Source organism: Nylanderia fulva, unplaced genomic scaffold (assembly GCF_048542155.1).
Source record: "Nylanderia fulva isolate GAGA-0341 unplaced genomic scaffold, ASM4854215v1 Scaffold459, whole genome shotgun sequence".
NCBI classification, from domain to species: domain Eukaryota; kingdom Metazoa; phylum Arthropoda; class Insecta; order Hymenoptera; family Formicidae; genus Nylanderia; species Nylanderia fulva.
In genome coordinates, this window is record NW_028190542.1 from 5,098 (window position 1) to 25,935 (window position 20,838).

Genomic DNA, 20,838 nt, shown 5'->3' on the forward strand with positions numbered 1-20,838 from the left:
TTTTGTATTTTATGTCAAAATACTGCAAATTTGCAGCCTTAATAACTCAAAAAATACTTAATGAAAAAATATTTTATTGTAGTGTTTTGGAAAGCTCTCGAGGTAAACTACAAGAATATGTAATAAAAAATAATAGGTTCCATTTAAGAAATTGAAGGTTACCTTCACGTGATCTTCAAATGACTATCCAAAGTTAAACCAATGGTACCTTCTTATGTCCCCCTCAAAACCATATAACTTTTGTCTAAAACATTTCTTCGTAAAATGCATAAAAACGGAAATATTTGGGGTGATAGATTAAAATGAATCACCCTGTATATATATATATATATATATATATATTTATTGTTATGTCCGCGGATCCGATTTCGCGATATATTGATATCAGCCGCGACACGCAACGTCGTTCACTTGCGAACCGTGAAAGAAATCGTACTCGTATTTAGAGGAACGAAAGACTTTTATTAAAGATATTAAATAGAAGAAATACAATAAAGGGAAAATGGGAAATTATCGAACGAAAGCCGAATCCGCTCGTGACAGTTGCGGAATTCGAACTCAGAAGACGACAGCTGTTGATCAACAACCCTTGACGACGCCTTGACAAGGCGACGTTCGTAGATCTCATAGAAGACTCGATGACTCGATGTTCGAAGACAAATTCAGGGATCGTAGTATAACACGGACGTTACAATATATATATATATATATATGTATCTAATGAAAATATTATTTACAGATTGCAAAAGAGAAAAGAAAAGATTCCAAAGCGGATTAATATCCGTTGCAAAGCTGATAGAGCAAAACTGAATGGCTGGGATTGCTGGCAATGCGAAAAAGTAATATTATATTAATATTACACCATTAATATATTAATATTACAATAAAATATATTTCTTGATAAGAAAGTATTAATTATTATATATAATTTTTAGTATTACAAGGCTTTAACCCTATCTGAAGAGGAATTGCAAAAGCGAAGAAATCAATGTTCGCGGCATCGGCACAAGTACGAAAGACCGCGAACACCAGAAGGTACTCATATATATTTTACGTTTCCCATTATTTCATATATATACATATATACATATAATACATTTATTATATAAAATACAATGTAATCTTTTTTTCTTAACAGGTTTTTGGGATCCAGATTTTCCCGAGATGTCTCCGTCTCCATAAGACATTGTGAAATTTTATATATTGCTATTAACAAAAAGATTAACAAGGATTAACAAATATTGTAATTTTGTAAAAAATAAATAAAAACATAAAAAAATAATAAAAATATTAAAAATAATATAAAAAAATAATTTTTTTATCGTTTGCAAATTGACCAAAGAATCTGCCATTAGTACGTTTTTTCCCTCTTTTCTCTCTTCTCCTTGTCCTCCTCGTTCCTCTCCACGTTCCTTTTCCATCCTCTCTTCTCCTTCTTCCTCCTTCCGATCGTTCTCCCTTCTCTCTGCTCTCCTTTTCCTCTCTTTCCTCGTCTCTCTCTCACGCTCTCTAGTCCACTATCGCTTTCTTTCTCCATCTACCGCCTTTCCTCCTTTTCTTCTCTCCTTTCTCCATCAATACGTTTTTTTTCTCTTCTTCAGTCCCCTCCTGTCACCATCCTTCTCCATCCACCGTCCTTACTCCTCTTCTTCTTCTCTTCTTTCTCTACCGTTACTTTCTTTCTCTCTCTTCTTTCTTTCTTTCTTTCTCTTCTACTCGTCCTCCTTTCTCTGACACTCTTTTTCCATCCTCTCTCTTCCTTCTTCTTCCTTCCGTGTCTTTCTGTTCCAGTCACTCTTTTCCTTCCTTTTCTCTTTCCTCTGTTATTCACGCCTCCTATCACCTAGCCTTCTTGTTCTTCTTATCACGTGTTCTCTCGTTATCGTTACTCCTATCTTCATCTATCTCTGCATCTCTTCCCTACTTCCATCCGTGTCTCCTCACACTCATCCGATCTATCTTCCCGCAGGGGACATTTGAAGTGCACAAGTGTCGGGGTTTAGCGTTCCTCCGGTCCTGAGCTCAGTACATTGCACAAAATCACGAACATTTACACTAGCACCAGCGACAGATTAAACATTTTGCCGCCCCTAGGCAGCGTACATTTTGCCGCCCCTAGGCAGCGTACATTTTGCCGCCCCTAAAAGCAAAAAAAAAAAAAATTTAGTACAAAATATCAACAATTTTCTGTTACCCCTGCATTAGCTGGTGAAAACGTAATATATTTTTAAATATTTTCACGACCCCAAAGTGCACCACGAGGAGGTTTGCAGATAGGATTTTACACTCCTTTTTTTTACTTTCTTTATTTTTTTTACTTTTTTTTCGAAAATTTTCTGTCTTCGAAAATTTGCCGCCCCCTCCAATTTGCCGCCCTAGGCAAATGCCTCTAGTGTTAATCCGTCGCTGACTAGCACACGCTCATTACTCTACTCTTATTGTTCGACTTCCCTTATCCCCCATCCAAAAGAAAATTGGAAAGCCCTTTTTCCTTCCCTTCCTTCTTTTTCCTTTCCTTTCTTTCCTTCTTTTCCATCCTACCTTCTCCTAATCATTCTCCCGTGCTACTGCTTTTCATCTCTTCTTCTACGTTATCCTCATCCTTGTTCACATCAATCTTATTTGAATTTTCTTTCCTGTATAACTTCTTCTCTCTGCCCTCCTCCACTTGTCCTTCATTTCCTCGCTTCACTCACTATCCCGTCATTCTTTTCCCTCATTTTTTCCGCCTTCCTCCGCCTTTCACATACTTCTTTCCCACTTTCCTTCACAATCCTGCTTATCCTTCCCGTCTGCCATTTTCCCCCCTCTATTATTATTAATATTATTTAATAGTAATATATTTTTCAATTTTTCTAGCCAGCTGTGGTCTCCAAATACACTAGCACACAAATATGTTTATTTCTATGTATTTTCAATCATTTTATACAATACCATACACTATTTATTTGTTTTCTTAATTCACAGGTTAGATTGCTGGCTGAGATATTACTTACAATAAATAAGGGACGAGGTTTGTGTAATTTGTATAGTATAGTATTTTTCTTTTTAAGTTACATATTTTTAAATTTTAAGTAGATTACAAACTTTTGTCTTTCTTTATTTCAACTTTTTCATTTTTTTCATCTCATTATCATTTTTATTCGTTTCTTCCGTTTATATTTTATTTCAATATGTTTCGTTTAGCGAAAAGGCGCAGTCGCAAGCCTTTTCATTTATTATCTACAGTTCATCGTCGTCGTTTAGAAAAATTAGAAAGAGATGCGCGTAATGAATTTCTACAGGAGAATTTAAAGATTGCCAGTGCTAGAGTCGATTCAGACTTTGTTGATGAAGGTCAAATTCTTGCGGAATCTAGTCAGCCAGAAAATGAGGAAATTGCATTTTATTCTAATGCATCATCTGATGATATGCAGTTTGATGAGGCATCAAGTTCTTCAGATGCTGCTAAATCTACTTCAGATAGTGATGATGCATTAGATACTGAGCCTCAAAATACTCGCGATAATTTTCAAGAACGCCTTGCTGAAATCTTCGTACGTAGTAATATGTCTCATGCGCAAGCAAATGCTGTTTTACAGGTAGTTCGAACACATCCCTGTTTATCCACATTGCCAAAAGATTGTAGAACGCTTTTAAAAACTCCACGGATCACGCATCTCACATTTAACATTGCAGGAGGTGAATATCTTCATTTAGGGTTTGAGGCAGGAATTCTTTCCATTCTTGAGCAAACTTCTCCGGATCTGATTCCACTTGACACTTTAATGATAGACTTTAGTACAGATGGTGCGACATTAGATGGGCAGGGCAAAATTCAAATGTGGCCGATACAAATTAGAATTGCAAATATTCCGCGAAGTAAACCTGAAATTGTAGGTCTTTGGCGAGGTACATCGAAACCAAATAGCGCGAAAGAATTATTTCAGAATTTTGTAGATGAAGTTCGAGATGTATTAAATCGTGGAGGAATTGCTTTCCGTAATTGTTCGAAAATCGAACGGCTGATTGTAAACTGAAAAGACCTAAGAACATTATTGCGTTAAAGCTCATGCAAATCGTGACATGCAACATGCATCATGCATCATTTTTTATTAATATTCTTTAAAATAGCGCTCGGCCGCACCGGTATACGTATACCCCGCGCCTGCGAAAAGAAAGCGTTTACGTTAAATCCCCGATAATTGTAAACACCACGGTCACGCGAGAGGAGATACACTTTAGTTCCGATAACAATAAAAAGATTATTTTTCTAAAAGTAAACAATTACACAAAACGCTCTTTCGACCTCAGCAAAACGATAGAATAAAGAGGATTCTTCTCGACTATTCTAGAAACACGGGCCTATAAAAGCCTCCTCTCTCGTGATCGCGGCGCTCTTCTCCGATTGCTCGTCGCGTCAAGAGTGTGTTGCTACTGTTTGAAAAAGATCGCTTGTCTTTTTCTCTTTACCACGTCTAATTACCGTTGCTTGCGGAACGTTTAATTATTAATTACCGACTCGGCTATTTCTTTTGGATTCTCCTAATCCGTTAACTTTTTGTAAATTCTGTGCGGTTTTCAGTATTTGTATTTTTCTTTGTTTTTAGTTAAAATATAGTTATATTAAACGATACGTTTTGTCGAGTGTCGTGCTTCGTCGTCTTCTCGCTTCCGACATCCTTATCCTGCCTTCCGTCGCGCACAGTAATCAACTAAAAATAGTTCAATTAAGATGTTTCATAGCTGATTCTCCTGCGCGAGCTTTTGTTTTGGGTCATAAAGGTCACGGTAGTCTATTTCCGTGTTCAAAATGTTGGATTCGGGGAAATTGGCTTCGTCGTGGATGCGTAGCTTATCGTGGTATTCAGCATAGGCCCCGTACAGACGAAGAATACAGAAATAACATTGATGGAGAACATCATACTGAATCAGAATCTCCTCTGCTTCCTTTAGAGATGGGATTGGTAACTCAAACGGTTTTCGATTACATGCATACTGTATGTCTTGGTGTTGTTCCCAAAATAAATAGTGTTCTCGTCGATGGAAAATATAATCCAACTTTAAAACTTTCTGCTAGATCACTTGAAATTATGACTGCACGTCTACAACAAGTTGCGAATTACATCCCTAAGGAATTTTCACGAAAACCGCAATTAATGAAAAAATATGGAGGGTTTAAGGCCACGGAAAATCGTCAACTTCTTCTATATACTGCCCCAGTTATTTATTACGGACTTATAAATCCTACTGCAAACAAACATTTTCTTTTATTACATTCCGCAATTCGAGTTTTGCTTAGTTCTTCCTTATCAGAAGACCGTCTTGATTTTGCATCTACAGCATTAAACATTTTTGTAAATAGAGCAGAAGATATATATGGTCCAGAATTTCTCTCATACATTACTCATTGCCTTTTACATCTCGTAGATGACGTTAGACGTTTTGGTTCATTAAATGAATTGTCTATGTTTCCATACGAAAACAATATGATGTATTTCCGCAAAGCTTGCCGTAAACCTCATCAACATTTGCAACAGATTGTAAATAGGCGACATGAAAATTTACAAATCACACAAAAAATTGTGAATGATCACAATAAAGTCATACATTCCGGTAGACCTTGGGTTAGTCCTACAGTTTTTAATGTTCCCTTAGATAGTCGCCAGTTTCAGATCTTAGACACAGGAAAATTTCGTCTATCAGTAAAGGATCGGGATAATACAATAATATTAAAAAATTCAAAGATTTGTCTTGTTCAGAGCATCATTTTCTTGCGTGATCATTATCATTTAGCGGTTAAAGAGTTTTGTAGAGTTGAAGATTTTTATGATATTGGTTCGTCATTGTCATCATCAGTAGGTACCTTTCGATGTTCTTTATTATCTGATGAAATTATTATAATAGATTTGAATGAAGTGCAGAATAAGTGTTTCCGTATACCTTATTTGGCACATTGAAGGGCATATAGATCCTATTACTGATGTCTGGGTAGTTGCAGTTATTCTACATACTATGGATTAGGAACATCATTAGGTAGATTAGAAATATCAGTTCTAATTTCAGTAGGTGCATTCTCTCTAAGGCCTTTAAATCCATACATAAACTCTTACTACAACGTACAAACAAAAACGGAACATAGTTTTACGATTTTTCTTGTCGATTCAAGTTTATATGCGGGTTTAAATTTACGATCAATGAATGTAGCGTAATGCATTAATTATGGAAGAACATGTGCGGAGAGTTTTTTTAAAGATGAGTCAAGAGCGAGGACGAGGAAGAGGAAAAGGAATGAACACCGAAGGGAAGACAGCGTCTGCATTGCAATTATTAAACAAGGACATCGAAAAATACCGCACAAAACACATACACAAACCTAACATAACTACACTTCACAAAAATACACAAAAACAAGCAGCCTCAGCATCATCCAAGTATCATTCACAATCTCCAGTATCATCATCCTTGCATGTTCCATCACCATCATTCTCATCACAACACTCAAATAAACACATGCCTCCTCCATCAGCACCATTACAACATAGATCCATTGTATCACATTCACCTTCAGTAACCACTCAATTATCCGCACAAGACATTACACCAGTACAACGCAAACAAACATTATCACGCTCGTCTTCATCAGCATCTATACAATCATTCACGCAAAAAGTCCAGCCATCATTCAAACCACCATCACAACAAACAAACAGTAAACAAACATTGTCACGCTCGTCTTCATCAGCATCTATACAATCATTCACGCAAAACATCCAATCATCATTCAAACCACTATCACAACAAATAAACAGGAAACAAACACAATCAGGATCATTTGTTCATAATGTACGCAGCCATCGCCTGTCCACACATAGAGAAGAATTGATAAAAGAAAAGGAAATAATGCAGTCTCTAAAGTAAGTTTTAAAAATAATTACAATAAAAATAGTCATTTATGTGCACGAATAAAGGCATTAAATTTCATTTTAGAATCATTATGGATCAACTACGTCGAATGGAAGAACGACAAATTTCTATAGAAAATAAAACCGAGTAAGTATATTAATGATTTTATTAAAGAATAGCAAGCAAAACTGAATACTTATAAATACATTAATTACATAATTTTATTTTTTTACAGTGAAAATGCAAAAACTATAAAAAGATTATTAAAAGAATCTACAATGAAGAGACCAACAAAGCCACAGGAGGTCTCATTTAAAACTGTGGATGATTTCTTGGCCTTCGAAGAAGTTGATGAAGAAATTTATAATGATTTGGTAAGGATATATTTTGAAATATAATATTTTCTAACACAAATATATATAGTAATTTTTCACTTTATCAAAAATTTTGTATTAGGTGGGATACTTCATTTATCTTGGACGAGCCAATCCAATAGATTGCGCCGCGGAATATTTTCGCAGCGTATTTCCAGAAGACGAGGAGGTTTCATCACACCTCACTCTAAATGGAAAAAGTGGACAACGAGGGGGCTGTAAATTGCGGGACAGTCGCTTCGCTCAGGCATGTCAAGGTTTGTAAAAATACTGTCAGTGTATGATGTGCATGTGTTCTACATTAATTACGTTTACACGTCAAACTTAATTGAATTTAGTAACTTCCGTTTTGAGGTAGGCTAATCACAGTCATTCTTCTAAAAAATAAAACAGCTGTCATTGACCAACCTTATATGTCGTCTACAATGGGACTTTAAGAAAGAAATTTAAGATTTAAAAAATTGACAAATATTCATTATTCTTCTCTAAAGTCAATTGCAATTGGTTAATTTCTTAAATTTTAAATCTTAAAATTTTATTGTAGATGACGCATTAGAACAACTAGGATGTTATTAAATTTGATTAAAGATGACGTAAATGTAATTATTATGGGTCGTAAAAATAAAAATGATCATGACCTTATACTTCAATTTTTTAAAGCAAATTCTGAAAGATATATGATTGTAATAATCATATGTATAACTTTAAGAATTTGCTCCAAAAAATTGAAGTATTTATCAAGTTAATTTTTATTAATACGCGGGGGGGAGGGGTCATTGAATATAAAACTAAAGTGTTTTTTGTCTATATTTTTTCAGATGCCATGAACTCAAACAAATATTTTATTAATCCCAACAACGTCGAATTTTATGACGCCCTGGAAAAGGCTTTAAAAAGTCTTCAAACCAGAAAATGGCGTTACAATAAGAAACGGCGCCAAGAAAATGAGGAGGACGTCCCACCAAATCGACGCCGCCGAATAGACAACGAAGATGAGGTCTGTGTTTCTTATTTTTACTTTTACTTTTTTATTTTTTTTAGTTGATAATTCTTCCAATGTAAAGAAAAAAAGATAAACTTTGAACCAGTGCGACTAGTTCTAAAAAGAATAAACTTTATGATTACAGAAAACTACAGAATTTGAAGATATCGTGGAGACTGAGCAGGAGATCGATGATGACGAAAACTTAGAGAACGATTCACTTGGTGGCAACGATGAACTAACAGAGACTCAACACACGGAGGAAACTGAGGAGATTGAAGATACGGAGGACGCTCTCTGGTAAAAATATTTATATTTTCAAAATTTCATTAATTTAGGAATTTTACAATTCATCTATATATATAAGCACCGTCTGTCTGTCTGTCTGTCTGTACGCGAACTACTTCCGCATTTGTGGACCGATTTTCTCGAAATTGGTACCAAAATGTTGCAAATTTTTCGGGAGTGGCTGCTGTGGGGTTTTTTTTTTAATTTTTTTATTTTTATTTTTTTTTCTCAGAGGAGGGTATGTTTTTGCGAAAAAAATCTTTTTTTGCAATATTTCTGAACACATGGTATCAAAATGTTGCAAAATTTTTGGAGATAGCGACGATGCGGTTTTTTCAAGTGTAACACCTCCACCCACGCATCCACCCACGCATCCACCCACACGCATGCGCATTTATGGACCAATTTTCACAAAATTAGTACCAAAATGTTGCAATTTTTCTGAGAAAACTGGTGTTTTATTTTTTTAAGTTTACGCCTCCACCCACGCACCCACCCACGCAATCGTATATTTATGAACCGATTTTTTTTAAATTGGTACCAAAATGTTGCAAATTTTTTGGAGATGGCGACAATGCGGTTTTTTCAAGTGTTACACCTCCACCCACGCACCCACCCACGCGCATGCGCATTTATGGACCAATTTTCACGAAATTAGTACCAAAATGTTGCAAATTTTTCTGACAAAGCTGGTGTTTTATTTTTTTAAGTTTACGCCTCCACCCACGCACCCACCCACGCAATCGTATATTTATGAACCGATTTTTTTTAAATTGGTACCAAAATGTTGCAAATTTTTTGAAGATGACGACGATGTGGTTTTTTCAATTGTTACACCTCCACCCACGCATTCACCCACGCGCGTGCGCATTTATGGACCAATTTTTACGAAATTGGTACAAAAATGTTGCAAATTTTTTTGAGAAAGCTGCTGTGTGGTTTTTTAAAGTTTTATCCCACCCACGCATACACACATTTATTCACAGACTTTTTCGAAATTTGTACTCAAATTTTGTTGGGGATGGCTACTATGATTTTAACAAATTTTTATCATCCTATTTATCCACCCACGCACCCATGCACCCATGTGCATACGCATTTATTGACTTGGTCACACCAATAAGTAATTTTAAAAAAATTTGTGTACATGTTTGTGATTGCAAAAATTTGCAACATTTTGGTACTAATTTCGTAAAAATTGCATACAAATTAAAGGTTTATTTACACGAATTGCACACATAATCACAAATACGTACACAAATTTTTTAAAAATTACTTCTTGGTGTGACCAAGTCAATAAATGCGTATGCAAATGGGTGCATGGGTGCGTGGGTGGATGAATAGGATGATAAAAATTTGTTAAAATCATAGTAGCCATCTCCAACAAAATTTAACTACAAATTTCAAAAAAGTATGTGAATAAATGTGTGAATGCGTGGGTGCATACGTGGGTGGGATAAAACTTAAAAAAACCACACAGCAGCTTTCTCAGAAAAATTTGCAACATTTTGGTACTAATTTCGTGAAAATTGGTCCATAAATGCGCATGCGTGTGGGTGGATGCGTGGGTGGAGGTGTAACACTTGAAAAAACCACATCGTCGCCAAAAATTTGCAACATTTTGGTACCAATTTTTTAAAAAATCCGTTCATAAATATGCGATTGTGTGGGTGGATGCGTGGGTGGAAGCGTAAACTTAAAAAACCCCACACACATACACACAGAGAGAGAGAGAGAGAGAGAGAGAGAGAGAGCGTGTGTCTTAAAGAAAGAGAGAGGGAGAGAGATAAGGATAGAGAGAGCATGTGTCTTAAAGAGAGAGAGAGGGAGCGCGTGTGTTTTAGAGTGAGAGAGAGAGAAAGCGTGTCTTAAAAAAAGAAAATAAAATATCTGGGAGAAAGAAATAGATAACATAGTAGTCATCCACAAAAAATTTAAACATTTATTTTGGTATAAATTTCGTGAAAGTCGAACAACAAATGTGGAAGTAGTTCGCGGTAATACAAAAAAAGAATTAATTTTTTGTGTTAAAACGGATTTAATATAGACTATATGAGGACCGCGCAAAGCGCGGTCCGAATAGAAAGGCTGGCTTTGAGGACCGAGCGAAGCGCGGTCCGAAAAGCTAGTAATTAATTAATAATAAATTCTGAAAAATTATTACAAAAAATTTAGATTTTTAAAACGTTTTTGAGGAAATTATAAAAAAAAAATTTAAGGAATATTTAACATTTATATGTATACATGTAAAAAATTTTTATAAAATTTATAATATGCAAAATAATTCAATACTATTGTCAGAATATTTATGGATAATTTTAAAGTGTTCTATTTAATATATATATATAGTATTGAATAGTATTGAATTATTTTGCATATTATAAATTTTATAAAAATTTTTTACATGTATACATATAAATGTTAAATATTCCTTAATTTTTTTTTTTATAATTTCCTCAAAAACGTTTTAAAAATCTAAATTTTTTGTAATAATTTTTCAGAATTTATTATTAATTAATAATGATATCACTGGTGTTTTTGCTATGGGAGAAATATTACAAAATGTAATTAAAAAATAGGGTAAAATGTAAAAACATCATACATTTCAGAAATATTCATTAATCTATATATATATATATATATATATACAGGGTGTCCGGTAATGGTCGCCTCAACCGTCGTGTGCAGGTAGAGTAAGTTAAACCGAATAGGAAAGTCCTCTACCGTTTTGCGATTTTCGCAATAATTATTGTGTTATTAAATAAAAAAGATCGGCCAATCTAAGCGCGCGACGAGATGAGACGGCCCCCTGTCACACGATACACGGCGCGCGGCAAAGCGGAGGGAGGAGCGAACGCGATGGCTACGAACGGCGCGTAACGCTAAAGCTCCGCGACAACTATTTTCTCTCTTTCCCTTTTCATCTCACTTTCTTTACTAAAAACGAATCTTTTATTTTCAAAATGGCATCTTGATTAATTATTGTAAAGTACAGTTTTGAAAAATTAATAATCGCATTGACATCATTTTCGACGATGTATTTCATTAAAATTTAACATGCATACAAAGCAAAATAAGAGTCTGATGCAAATCACACCATACACGGAGAGAATTTTCTCTTATTAGAATTTATCCTGAAAATCATGGTAATCGTAGGATAATATGGTGTAGGAAAAATTTTATAAGAGTTTCTCTGATTAATATTTACTACATTAAAAATTATTAATATGAACATAGTAAAATTAATCGAGTACATTTTTTATTTTATTGTGATAGATATTAATATTTTTATTATAGTAAATATTAATCAGAAAAATTCTTATAAAATTCTTTCAATACCATTGTCCCACGATTACCATCATTTTTAGAGTAAATTTTAAGAAAAAATTTTCTCTGTGTAGTATTCGAATACATCCTATCAAAATTTTACGTTTTTTAAAATAATCAATAAATGATAATAATGAGAGAGGGAGAGAGAAAGAAAGAGAGAGTGAGTGAGTGAGTGAGGAACGTTATCATTTATGATAATAACGTTCCTCACTCTCTCTCTCTCTCTCGTTATTATCATTTATTGATTATTTTAAAAACGTAAATTTTGATAAAACGTATCCGAATACTACACATAAAAAATTTTCTCTTAAAATTTACCCTGAAAATCATGGTAATCGTGGGACAGTAAGGTACTGGAAGAATTTTATAAGAATTTTTCTGATTAATATTTACCACAATAAAAATATTAATATCTACCACAATAAAATAAAAAATGTACTCGATTAATTTTACTATGTTCATATTAATAATTTTTAATGTAGTAAATATTAATCAGAGAAACTCTTATAAAATTTTTCCTACACCATATTATCCCACGATTACCATGATTTTCAGGATAAATTCTAATAAGAGAAAATTCTCTCCGTGTATGGTGTGATTTGCATCAGACTCTTATTTTGCTTTGTATGCATGTTAAATTTTAATGAGATACATCGTCGAAAATGATGTCAATGCGATTATTAATTTTTCAAAACTGTACTTTACAATAATTAATCAAGATGCCATTTTGAAAATAAAAAGATTCGTTTTTAGTAAAGAAAGTGAGATGAAAAGGGAAAGAGAGAAAATAGTTGTCGCGGAGCTTTAGCGTTACGCGCCGTTCGTAGCCATCGCGTTCGCTCCTCCCTCCGCTTTGCCGCGCGCCGTGTATCGTGTGACAGGGGGCCGTCTCATCTCGTCGCGCGCTTAGATTGGCCGATCTTTTTTATTTAATAACACAATAATTATTGCGAAAATCGCAAAACGGTAGAGGACTTTTCTATTCGGTTTAACTTACTCTACCTGCACACGACGGTTGAGGCGACCATTACCGGACACCCTGTATATATATATATATATATAGATTAATGAATATTTCTGAAATGTATGATGTTTTTACATTTTACCCAATTTTTTTATTACATTTTGTAATATTTCCCTCATAGCAAAAACACCAGTGATATCATAGTGATATATTCTGGATGTCATTAACGATATGCGAATGTCCGCTTGTGTTCCAAGTGTAATGTCACAATGATATCTGAAAATATCGGAAATATTTTCACAATAAGCAACGTTCTGCTCTGTCTTTGAATGTATTTCATTTATTATTTATAGCGATACAAAAAAATCCAAAAGCGTCATTTTATCTTTAATTTCCATTGAATAATGATGTATTAATGTAATTCGCATTATTTCATTCTATTTTTATATCTATATAGCAAAAAATAAAGATATAATATAATATTAACATTAATTTATATCTCTATATAAATATTATGAAATGCATTCAAAGATAGGACAAAATATAACCCCCATAGCAAAAACACCAGTGATATCATAGTGATATGTTCTAGATGTCATTAACGATATGCGAATGTCCGCTTGTGTCACAATGATATCATTGTGACATTACACTTATTGTGATAAAGCGGACATTCGCATATCGTTAATGACATCTAGAACATATCACTATGATATTACTGGTGTTTTTGCTATGGGGGTTATATTTTGTCCTATCTTTGAATGCATTTCATAATATTTATATAGAGATATAAATTAATGTTAATATTATATTATATCTTTACTTTTTGCTATATACAGGGTTTGTCCGGAAAGTAATGCGTCGCATTTTTTTGTGACGCGACTATACATCGCAGAGCGATGGGACCGGTTGGGGAGGAAGGGGGGTACCCTTAGCTTTCCAACGGTAGGTCGCTCAATTGTTTCCATGCGCTTGGAGGGTTAGGACGGCTTATTCTGTGAACCTCTGCTTAGTGGTCGCGTCGAACTTGTGATGGAGAGAACGATAGAGCAACGCTATGCGATAAAGTTTTGCGTGAAGCTGGACAAGACGCCGCTGGAAACTTTTGAAATGCTCAAGAAAGTTTGGCCCCGGCGGACTTTTTTTTATTTCCTCGGCTGAAAAGGGAGCTCAAAGGACAACAGCTCGAGTCGGTTGACAACGTACAAGCTACTTCGACGGCCTCCCTACACAGCATCCCAGTCAAGGAGTTCCAGAAATCTTATGACGCATGGAAATCGAGTTGGCAAAAATGTATTGACGCAGAAGGGTCATACTTCGAACAATTTTAAGTTGTTTTACCTATGCGATCAATAAATTCTTTTTTAAAAAAATGCGACGCATTACTTTCCGGACAAACCCTGTAGATAAAAAAATAGAATCAAATAATGCGATTTACGTTAATACATCATTATTCAATGGAAATTAAAGATAAAATGACGCTTTTGGATTTTTTTGTATCGCTATAAATAATAAATGAAATACATTCAAAGACAGAGCAGAACGTTGCTTATTGTGAAAATATTTCCGATATTTTCAGATATTCTGATTTTACGCAATCTTTATGAGAATTCTGACAATTTTTATTTTTCACCAGGGATGAGGATAACATCGCTGAAGAAATCCATGAAGATGCTGAAATGGAAAATTACGTGGACGACGATAAGATCCAAGAGGACACAGAACGCGTAGACGATATGGAAGTACTGAAGTACTTAACAGAAAGTAATGTATGGTCAACATAATATTTTTTTAAGTACTTTGGAGAAGCAGTATCAAATTTGGCACGTGCTTCACAGGGATCGGCGGGGAGGGGCCGTTCTCACCTCTAATTTATTTGTTTTCTGTTTCAGGTAAAGCCTTGTGTTCACGATCCGAGAATTCGGTCCGAGAAGTTTGTAGCCAATAAAATAGCCGCTTTTCTGTAAAAGCTGCAAATTGATTGGTTACAAACTTCTCGGTCTGAAAACTCGGACCAAATTCTCGGATCGTGGACACAAGGCTTAAGATATGGAGGGGCAAATTTTTTGGTTGTGCCTCACAGGAAAAGGCGGGGATGGGGCCTTTTCCCCAAAAACAAAATAATAATAGGAAAAATTAATAAACCTGAAAAATAGGCCAGATAACGAGCAAAAAATTTTTTTAGATGTAGAAATAATTGAAACTTATTTATTTGTATTATAAAAGTATGATGAAGTTCAATTATTTCTACATCTAAAAAAATTTTTTGCTCGTTATCTGGCCTATTTTTCAGGTTTATTAATTTTAAATTATACACGAGCGTTTTGTTATTTTTATGGTTTTTTTATAATAATAGGACTTAAATAAGATCGAGTACACTGAAAAAAAAATTTTGTTAGATTAACAAAAATTCTGTTCAAAAATGGACGAAACGGAATTCTGGTTGAATCTACCAGAATTCCTTTTAATACAACAAATATCTTATTTGCACCAATAAACTGATTTGTTGTACAAACAAGATGCTTGTTGCATTAAAAGGAATTCTGGTAGATGCTTGTTGCATTAAAAGGAATTCTGGTAGATGCTTGTTGCATTAAAAGGAATTCTGGTAGATTCAACCAGTAATTCCGTTTCGTCCATTTTCGAACAGAATTTTTGTTAATCCAACAAAATTTTTTTTCCAGTGTAGGATTTTCTTGTTACAAGTAGTTTCAGCGGTAATAGTTTAATTTATAATTTAATTAAAATAAATGTACTTTGCGTTTATGTTTGGGAAAAAATTAAATTTCCGTGATCCCCGCGCGCCTTCGATATACGCTACTGAGAGCTCTCTGTAATTGTGTACATCGACAGTTTGTTATTGCGTCCACAAGGGCGAAGCGCCGAATTAGGAGAGAGTTTCCGCGTCTTTAAAAAGGAGCGATGCGGCACGGAGGGCGAGTCTGGTACGACGAGCCGTCCGGTAAACCCGAGAAGAACATTTGTGATCCGAAGGATAAAAATTACGTATTCTTACTTAGAATAAAGAGACTAGTTCCTGCTATCTATCCTTGCCTATCGACGCAGTCCACAAGAGAGAACTAGGCGATAGCTCCGATAAAAACCAAAGGAGAAATTATACAAAACAGTTTATAATTGATATATTAGTTATTAAACATGTATTGTACATATATTATATATATAATTTTTTTTTATACATATACATTATTACATCATTGTAACATATAAAATACGCATATATATATTTATAACTTTTTAAAAAATTATATGTATTTTTTATATGAGATAAATAAATAATTGTTTTTTAATTATAAAATTGATTTTACTGTTTTTTTTTAATTATAAAATAATAATAAAAAGAAAAGGGGAAGAAGAGAAGGAAGCGTGTACGAAAATCCTTTTTTGTACTGGAACTGTACTGATGTTGTACTGGTATCGTACTGATACCATACTAGTATTATAAGAGTACAGCGTATGATAAAATTTTATTTCAATATACAGTGGTGATACAGTGGCGCTACAGTAGCCGTACCGCGTACTAATACGGTGTATTGGTAATGTACTCCTACGGTACGCACGTACGTGGTAGGTACCGTACTGATACATAAAATACGACGTACGCTCTCCGTACCGGTACCGTGGAAGTATTTTGTTATCTGGGGATTAATAAAGTGGCAAACTGTGGCGTTACTGTGACTTTACTGTAGCATTTTTAGATCCACACTTACACCACATATACACTTACACCACATATACACTTACACCTTATACGTTTTTACACCATTTCGTTGCTATGTTACAGACCATTTGTTGAAAAAAGAAAGACTTTATTTATTATTGATTACACATTTTATTGTACTTACATTAATTAATAAAAGCTCTTCAAAAAGTTATAATTTGTAAAAAAGTTACTACATTTTGGTGACCCCGACGTGATAAGTGATCAACACAGGAATATCCTCTTGAGCGGGAAATTCAATTTCTGAATTTTGGAAAGATTTCTATACGTTGTCAAGAATCTTCGTACTTTGATTTCCGGATCGTTTCTTATCGTCGTTGGAATAACAACCGAGATGCCTTTAGATAGATCTCCTCCTAGATCTGAGACAACTTACTCTACTGTTCCGTCTACTTCAACTGCTTTGACATCTTCGACAGAGAACATTTTAAATCAGGTGGGATCGGAAATTTTAAATTCACCCTCTGGAAATATGCAACAGCAGTCTGGTGAGTTCATTCAGATCCATTCTAATAAATTTCGTCTTGTAAAACTTCCTACATTCTGGCATAAGCAACCTAAATTGTGGTTTGCTCAAGTCGAAAGCGAATTTTTGGTATTTCGTATACGTTCCGAGGAAATAAAATATAATACCGTTATTCGTCATCTTGATGAAAAGGCATTAATTGTCGTTTCGGAAATTGTTGAAAATCCGCCCGAAAACGATAAATATAACGCTTTAAAATCGGCGCTCATTAACCGCTTCACGGATTCAGAAGAAAAACGGTTACGTCAATTATTAGCCGGAATTAAATTGAATGACAAAAAACCAACGGAGTTGTTACATGAGATACGCCAATTATCCGGTGGATCTTTAGCGGATAATATATTACATTCACTTTGGCTTCAACGTTTGCCATACAAAGTTCAAGCGACATTAGCTGTTGTTGAGGACGTACCTTTAATCAAGCTAGCTGAACTCGCGGATAAAATAGTCGAACGTAATACCGGATATCAAATAACCGAAGTAAACACTTCTTTAAAATCAAAACAATCGGATCTTGCTGATTTAGAGAAAAGAATTGCTGCGCTGGAAGTTTTTCGTCGTCGCGGTAGATCTTTTAGTCGATCTTGAAGTAAAACAAGATTAAGATCTAATTCAAGAGATAAAAAGTCGGATTCTAAGGAACAAATTTGTTTTTATCACAAGAAATTTGGAGATAAAGCAAAGAAATGTACAATTCCTTGTACAATGTCAAAAACTCTCTGTCTTACTGATTCAACGGAAAACTAGAGATACCGTTGAAGAAAGAGGCAACTCACAACGGTTTACCTTGTCATCGCCTCGTTATTTTTGACAAGTCGTCTAATTTACAATTTCTTGTTGACACTGGTGCTGACATTTCTTTGCTTCCCAAGAAAATATTATACAAACCGTTATCAACCAATTTAAAACTTTTTGCTGCCAACGGAACACACATTGATACTTATGGATCTAAAACTCTTTCCGTGGATCTTGGTCTCAGGAGAATTTTCCGTTGGAAATTTTGCGTGGCGGACATACAACGTCCCATTTTAGGCGCAGATTTCCTCGGACATTTTAAGCTCCCTGTAGATGTTAAAAACAAACGTCTAATTGAGTCCTTAACAGGTCTTAAAAATTGTGGAAGGATACAAGAAGTTTTGCAGTTATCAGTTTGTACCACATCTCCAGATTCTTCTTTTCACAAGATTTTAGCAGAATTTCAAGGACTTACTCATTTTGCCCCTCTTTCATCGGTAAACTCACATGGAATTGAACATCGGATTGTTACGGAAGGTCCTCCGAAATTTGCAATTCCCAGAAGACTTTCTCCGGAGAAACTGAAGTATGCCAAAGAAGAATTTAAATTCATGATGGACCAAGGTATTTGTAGACCATCATGCAGTACGTGGGCAGCACCTTTGCATATGGTTCCAAAAAAGGAAAATGTATGGAGACTTTGTGGAGATTATCGTGCGTTAAATTCGGTCACTGTTCCTGATCGATATCCATTGCCTCACATACAAGATTTCACTGCGGAGCTCTACGGTAAGAATATTTTTTCTAAAATTGATCTTGTTAAAGCGTACTATCAAGTACCCGTTGCAAAGGAAGATATTCCTAAGACCGCTGTAACTACACCTTTTGGACTTTTCGAATTTTTGGTTATGCCTTTTGGTCTTCGTAACGCAGCTCAAACATTTCAGAGGTTTATGAATATATTGTTAAATGATTTAGATTTTGCATTTTGCTATCTTGACGATATTCTCATAGCTTCTAGAGATGAGTCAGAACACATCACTCATTTGCGGATTGTTTTTGATCGTCTACAGAAAGCTGGATTGTCACTTAATGTATCCAAATGTCTTTTTGGTCAAAAAGAAATTACTTTTCTCGGATATCTTGTCTCTAGTCAAGGAATCAAACCTACAGAACAAAAAGTCAAATCAATTATTGACTATCCCAAACCTAAGACAATACATGATTTAAGAAGATTTATCGGCATTATTAATTATTATCGTCGTTGCCTTAAAAACGCAGCTGAACATCAAGCATTACTTACAAACTTTTTGAAGGACAGTCGCAAGAGAGATAGGAGAACTATTCCTTGGTCTATGGAGACAGAAGCAGCTTTTCAGAATTGCAAAGAAGAACTTCTCCGTGTGACTACCCTCTCTCATCCTGCTCCTCAAGTTCCTTTGATTCTTACTTGTGATGCTTCTGATTTCGCTGTAGGAGCATCACTTGAACAAACAATTGAAAATGTCAATAAACCAATTGCATTCTTTTCTAAAAAGCTTGATAAAACTCAAAAGAACTACAGTACTTATGATAGAGAACTTTTAAGCATTTATTTAGCAATTAAATATTTCAGATATTTGCTTGAGGGACGACAACTCATTATTAGGACAGATCACAAACCTTTAATTTATGCTTTTCTTCAGAAACCTGACAAAGCTTCACCTAGACAAATTAGGCAACTGGATCTTATTGCTCAATTCTCTACTAATATTGTCCACATTTCAGGCAAATTAAATTCTGTAGCTGATGCTTTATCAAGAATTGAGTCAGTTTCAATGCCAATCATTGTCTCTCTGGAAGAATTAGCAGAATTTCAAAAAGATGATGAAGAACTTCAAGATCTCCTTTCTTTGAACTCTTCACTCCAACTAAGAAAACTTATGCTTACTGGCTCATCTGTACCTATATATTGTGACTGTTCCTCTGAGTTAATTCGTCCATACGTTCCTAAATCTCTTCGTAAGAGAGTTTTTGATGTAGTACATGGCCTCGCACATCCCAGTGGAAGATCTACAGCTAAACAACTTCTACAGAAATTTATTTGGCCGTCATTGAATAAAGACGTTAAAGAGTGGACTCGCACTTGTCTACCTTGCCAACGTTCCAAAATTTCAAGACATACAAAAAATGTCCCTGTTAAAATTGCGGTTCCTGATCAGCGTTTTCAACATGTACATTTAGATTTAATAGGCCCTCTTCCTTCTTGTCAAGATTTCCGTTATTGCTTAACAATAATAGATCGTTTCTCGAAGTGGCCTGAAGCTATTCCACTTAAAGAAATAACTGCTGAAACAGTTTCGACAGCTTTCTATTCTCATTGGGTAGCTAGATATGGATCTCCTATAACTATTACTACAGATCAAGGCCCACAATTTGAAGCATCTGTCTTTAAAGCATTAACTAATTTGATTGGATGTGATCGCAAGAAAACTTCTGCTTATCATCCAGCTACAAACGGAATTTTGGAAAGATGGCATAGGACTGTCAAGACTGCAATTATGTGTCATCAGACGAAGAATTGGTTGGAATCTTTACCTACTGTTCTTCTTGGTCTTCGTTCGTGCTTCAAAGAAGACTTGAAAACTTCACCTGCTGAATTACTCTATGGAACTACTCTTCGGATTCCTGGTGAATTCTTTATTGAGGAAGATTTTCCAGCAGATCCTGAAATATTTTTAGAGAAACATAGAATACATATGAGGAATATTAAATCTTCTCCTACCCATCATCACACCAAAAAATCACCTTTTGTACACAAAAATCTTTACGATTGTACTCACGTATGGCTTCGTGAAGATGCTGTGAAGAAATCTCTTCAATCACCATATTCTGGTCCTTTTTTTGTTAACAAACGAATTTCTGATTTCTTGTTCACTATTGACATTTCAGGAAAATTGGTCAACGTCTCAACGGAACGTCTGAAACCAGCCTTTTTTCCCAAGGAAGATTCTTCTGTTCTTCTTTCATCCTCTT

General features: G+C 34.8%; 3 protein-coding genes and 2 long non-coding RNA genes across 5 annotated transcripts; 4 read left to right on the forward strand and 1 right to left on the reverse strand.

The window, feature by feature from the left end:
* The first annotated feature begins 743 nt into the window (after positions 1-743).
* Positions 744-1,221, forward strand: LOC114936327 (uncharacterized). The gene is made up of 3 exons (XR_003820680.2): positions 744-839; positions 936-1,035; positions 1,139-1,221. It is a non-coding gene; the product is annotated as an uncharacterized LOC114936327 (long non-coding RNA).
* Positions 1,222-3,408: 2,187 nt separating this feature from the next.
* Positions 3,409-5,939, forward strand: LOC146721537 (uncharacterized). Its single transcript, XM_085486635.1, has 2 exons — positions 3,409-4,010; positions 4,590-5,939. The coding sequence occupies exons 1-2, from the start codon at positions 3,411-3,413 to the stop codon at positions 5,937-5,939; spliced, it is 1,950 nt and encodes a 649-aa protein (XP_085342761.1). The 5' UTR covers positions 3,409-3,410.
* Positions 5,940-5,965: 26 nt separating this feature from the next.
* On the forward strand, positions 5,966-14,987 carry LOC114936332 (uncharacterized). Its single transcript, XM_029309505.2, has 7 exons — positions 5,966-6,896; positions 6,970-7,032; positions 7,121-7,259; positions 7,342-7,516; positions 8,078-8,256; positions 8,387-8,541; positions 14,460-14,987. The coding sequence occupies exons 1-7, from the start codon at positions 6,202-6,204 to the stop codon at positions 14,605-14,607; spliced, it is 1,554 nt and encodes a 517-aa protein (XP_029165338.2). The 5' UTR covers positions 5,966-6,201; the 3' UTR covers positions 14,608-14,987.
* Positions 14,988-16,896: 1,909 nt separating this feature from the next.
* On the forward strand, positions 16,897-17,676 carry LOC114936322 (uncharacterized). The gene has a single exon (XM_029309498.2). It carries the CDS (start codon positions 16,897-16,899, stop codon positions 17,674-17,676), a length of 780 nt encoding a protein of 259 aa, XP_029165331.2.
* A 957-nt stretch (positions 17,677-18,633) lies between these two features.
* LOC146721538 (uncharacterized) lies at positions 18,634-19,588 on the reverse strand. Its single transcript, XR_014925628.1, has 3 exons — positions 19,486-19,588; positions 19,127-19,307; positions 18,634-18,990 (listed from the first exon to the last, which is right to left on the reverse strand). It is a non-coding gene; the product is annotated as an uncharacterized LOC146721538 (long non-coding RNA).
* Between the last annotated feature and the right edge of the window lie 1,250 nt (positions 19,589-20,838).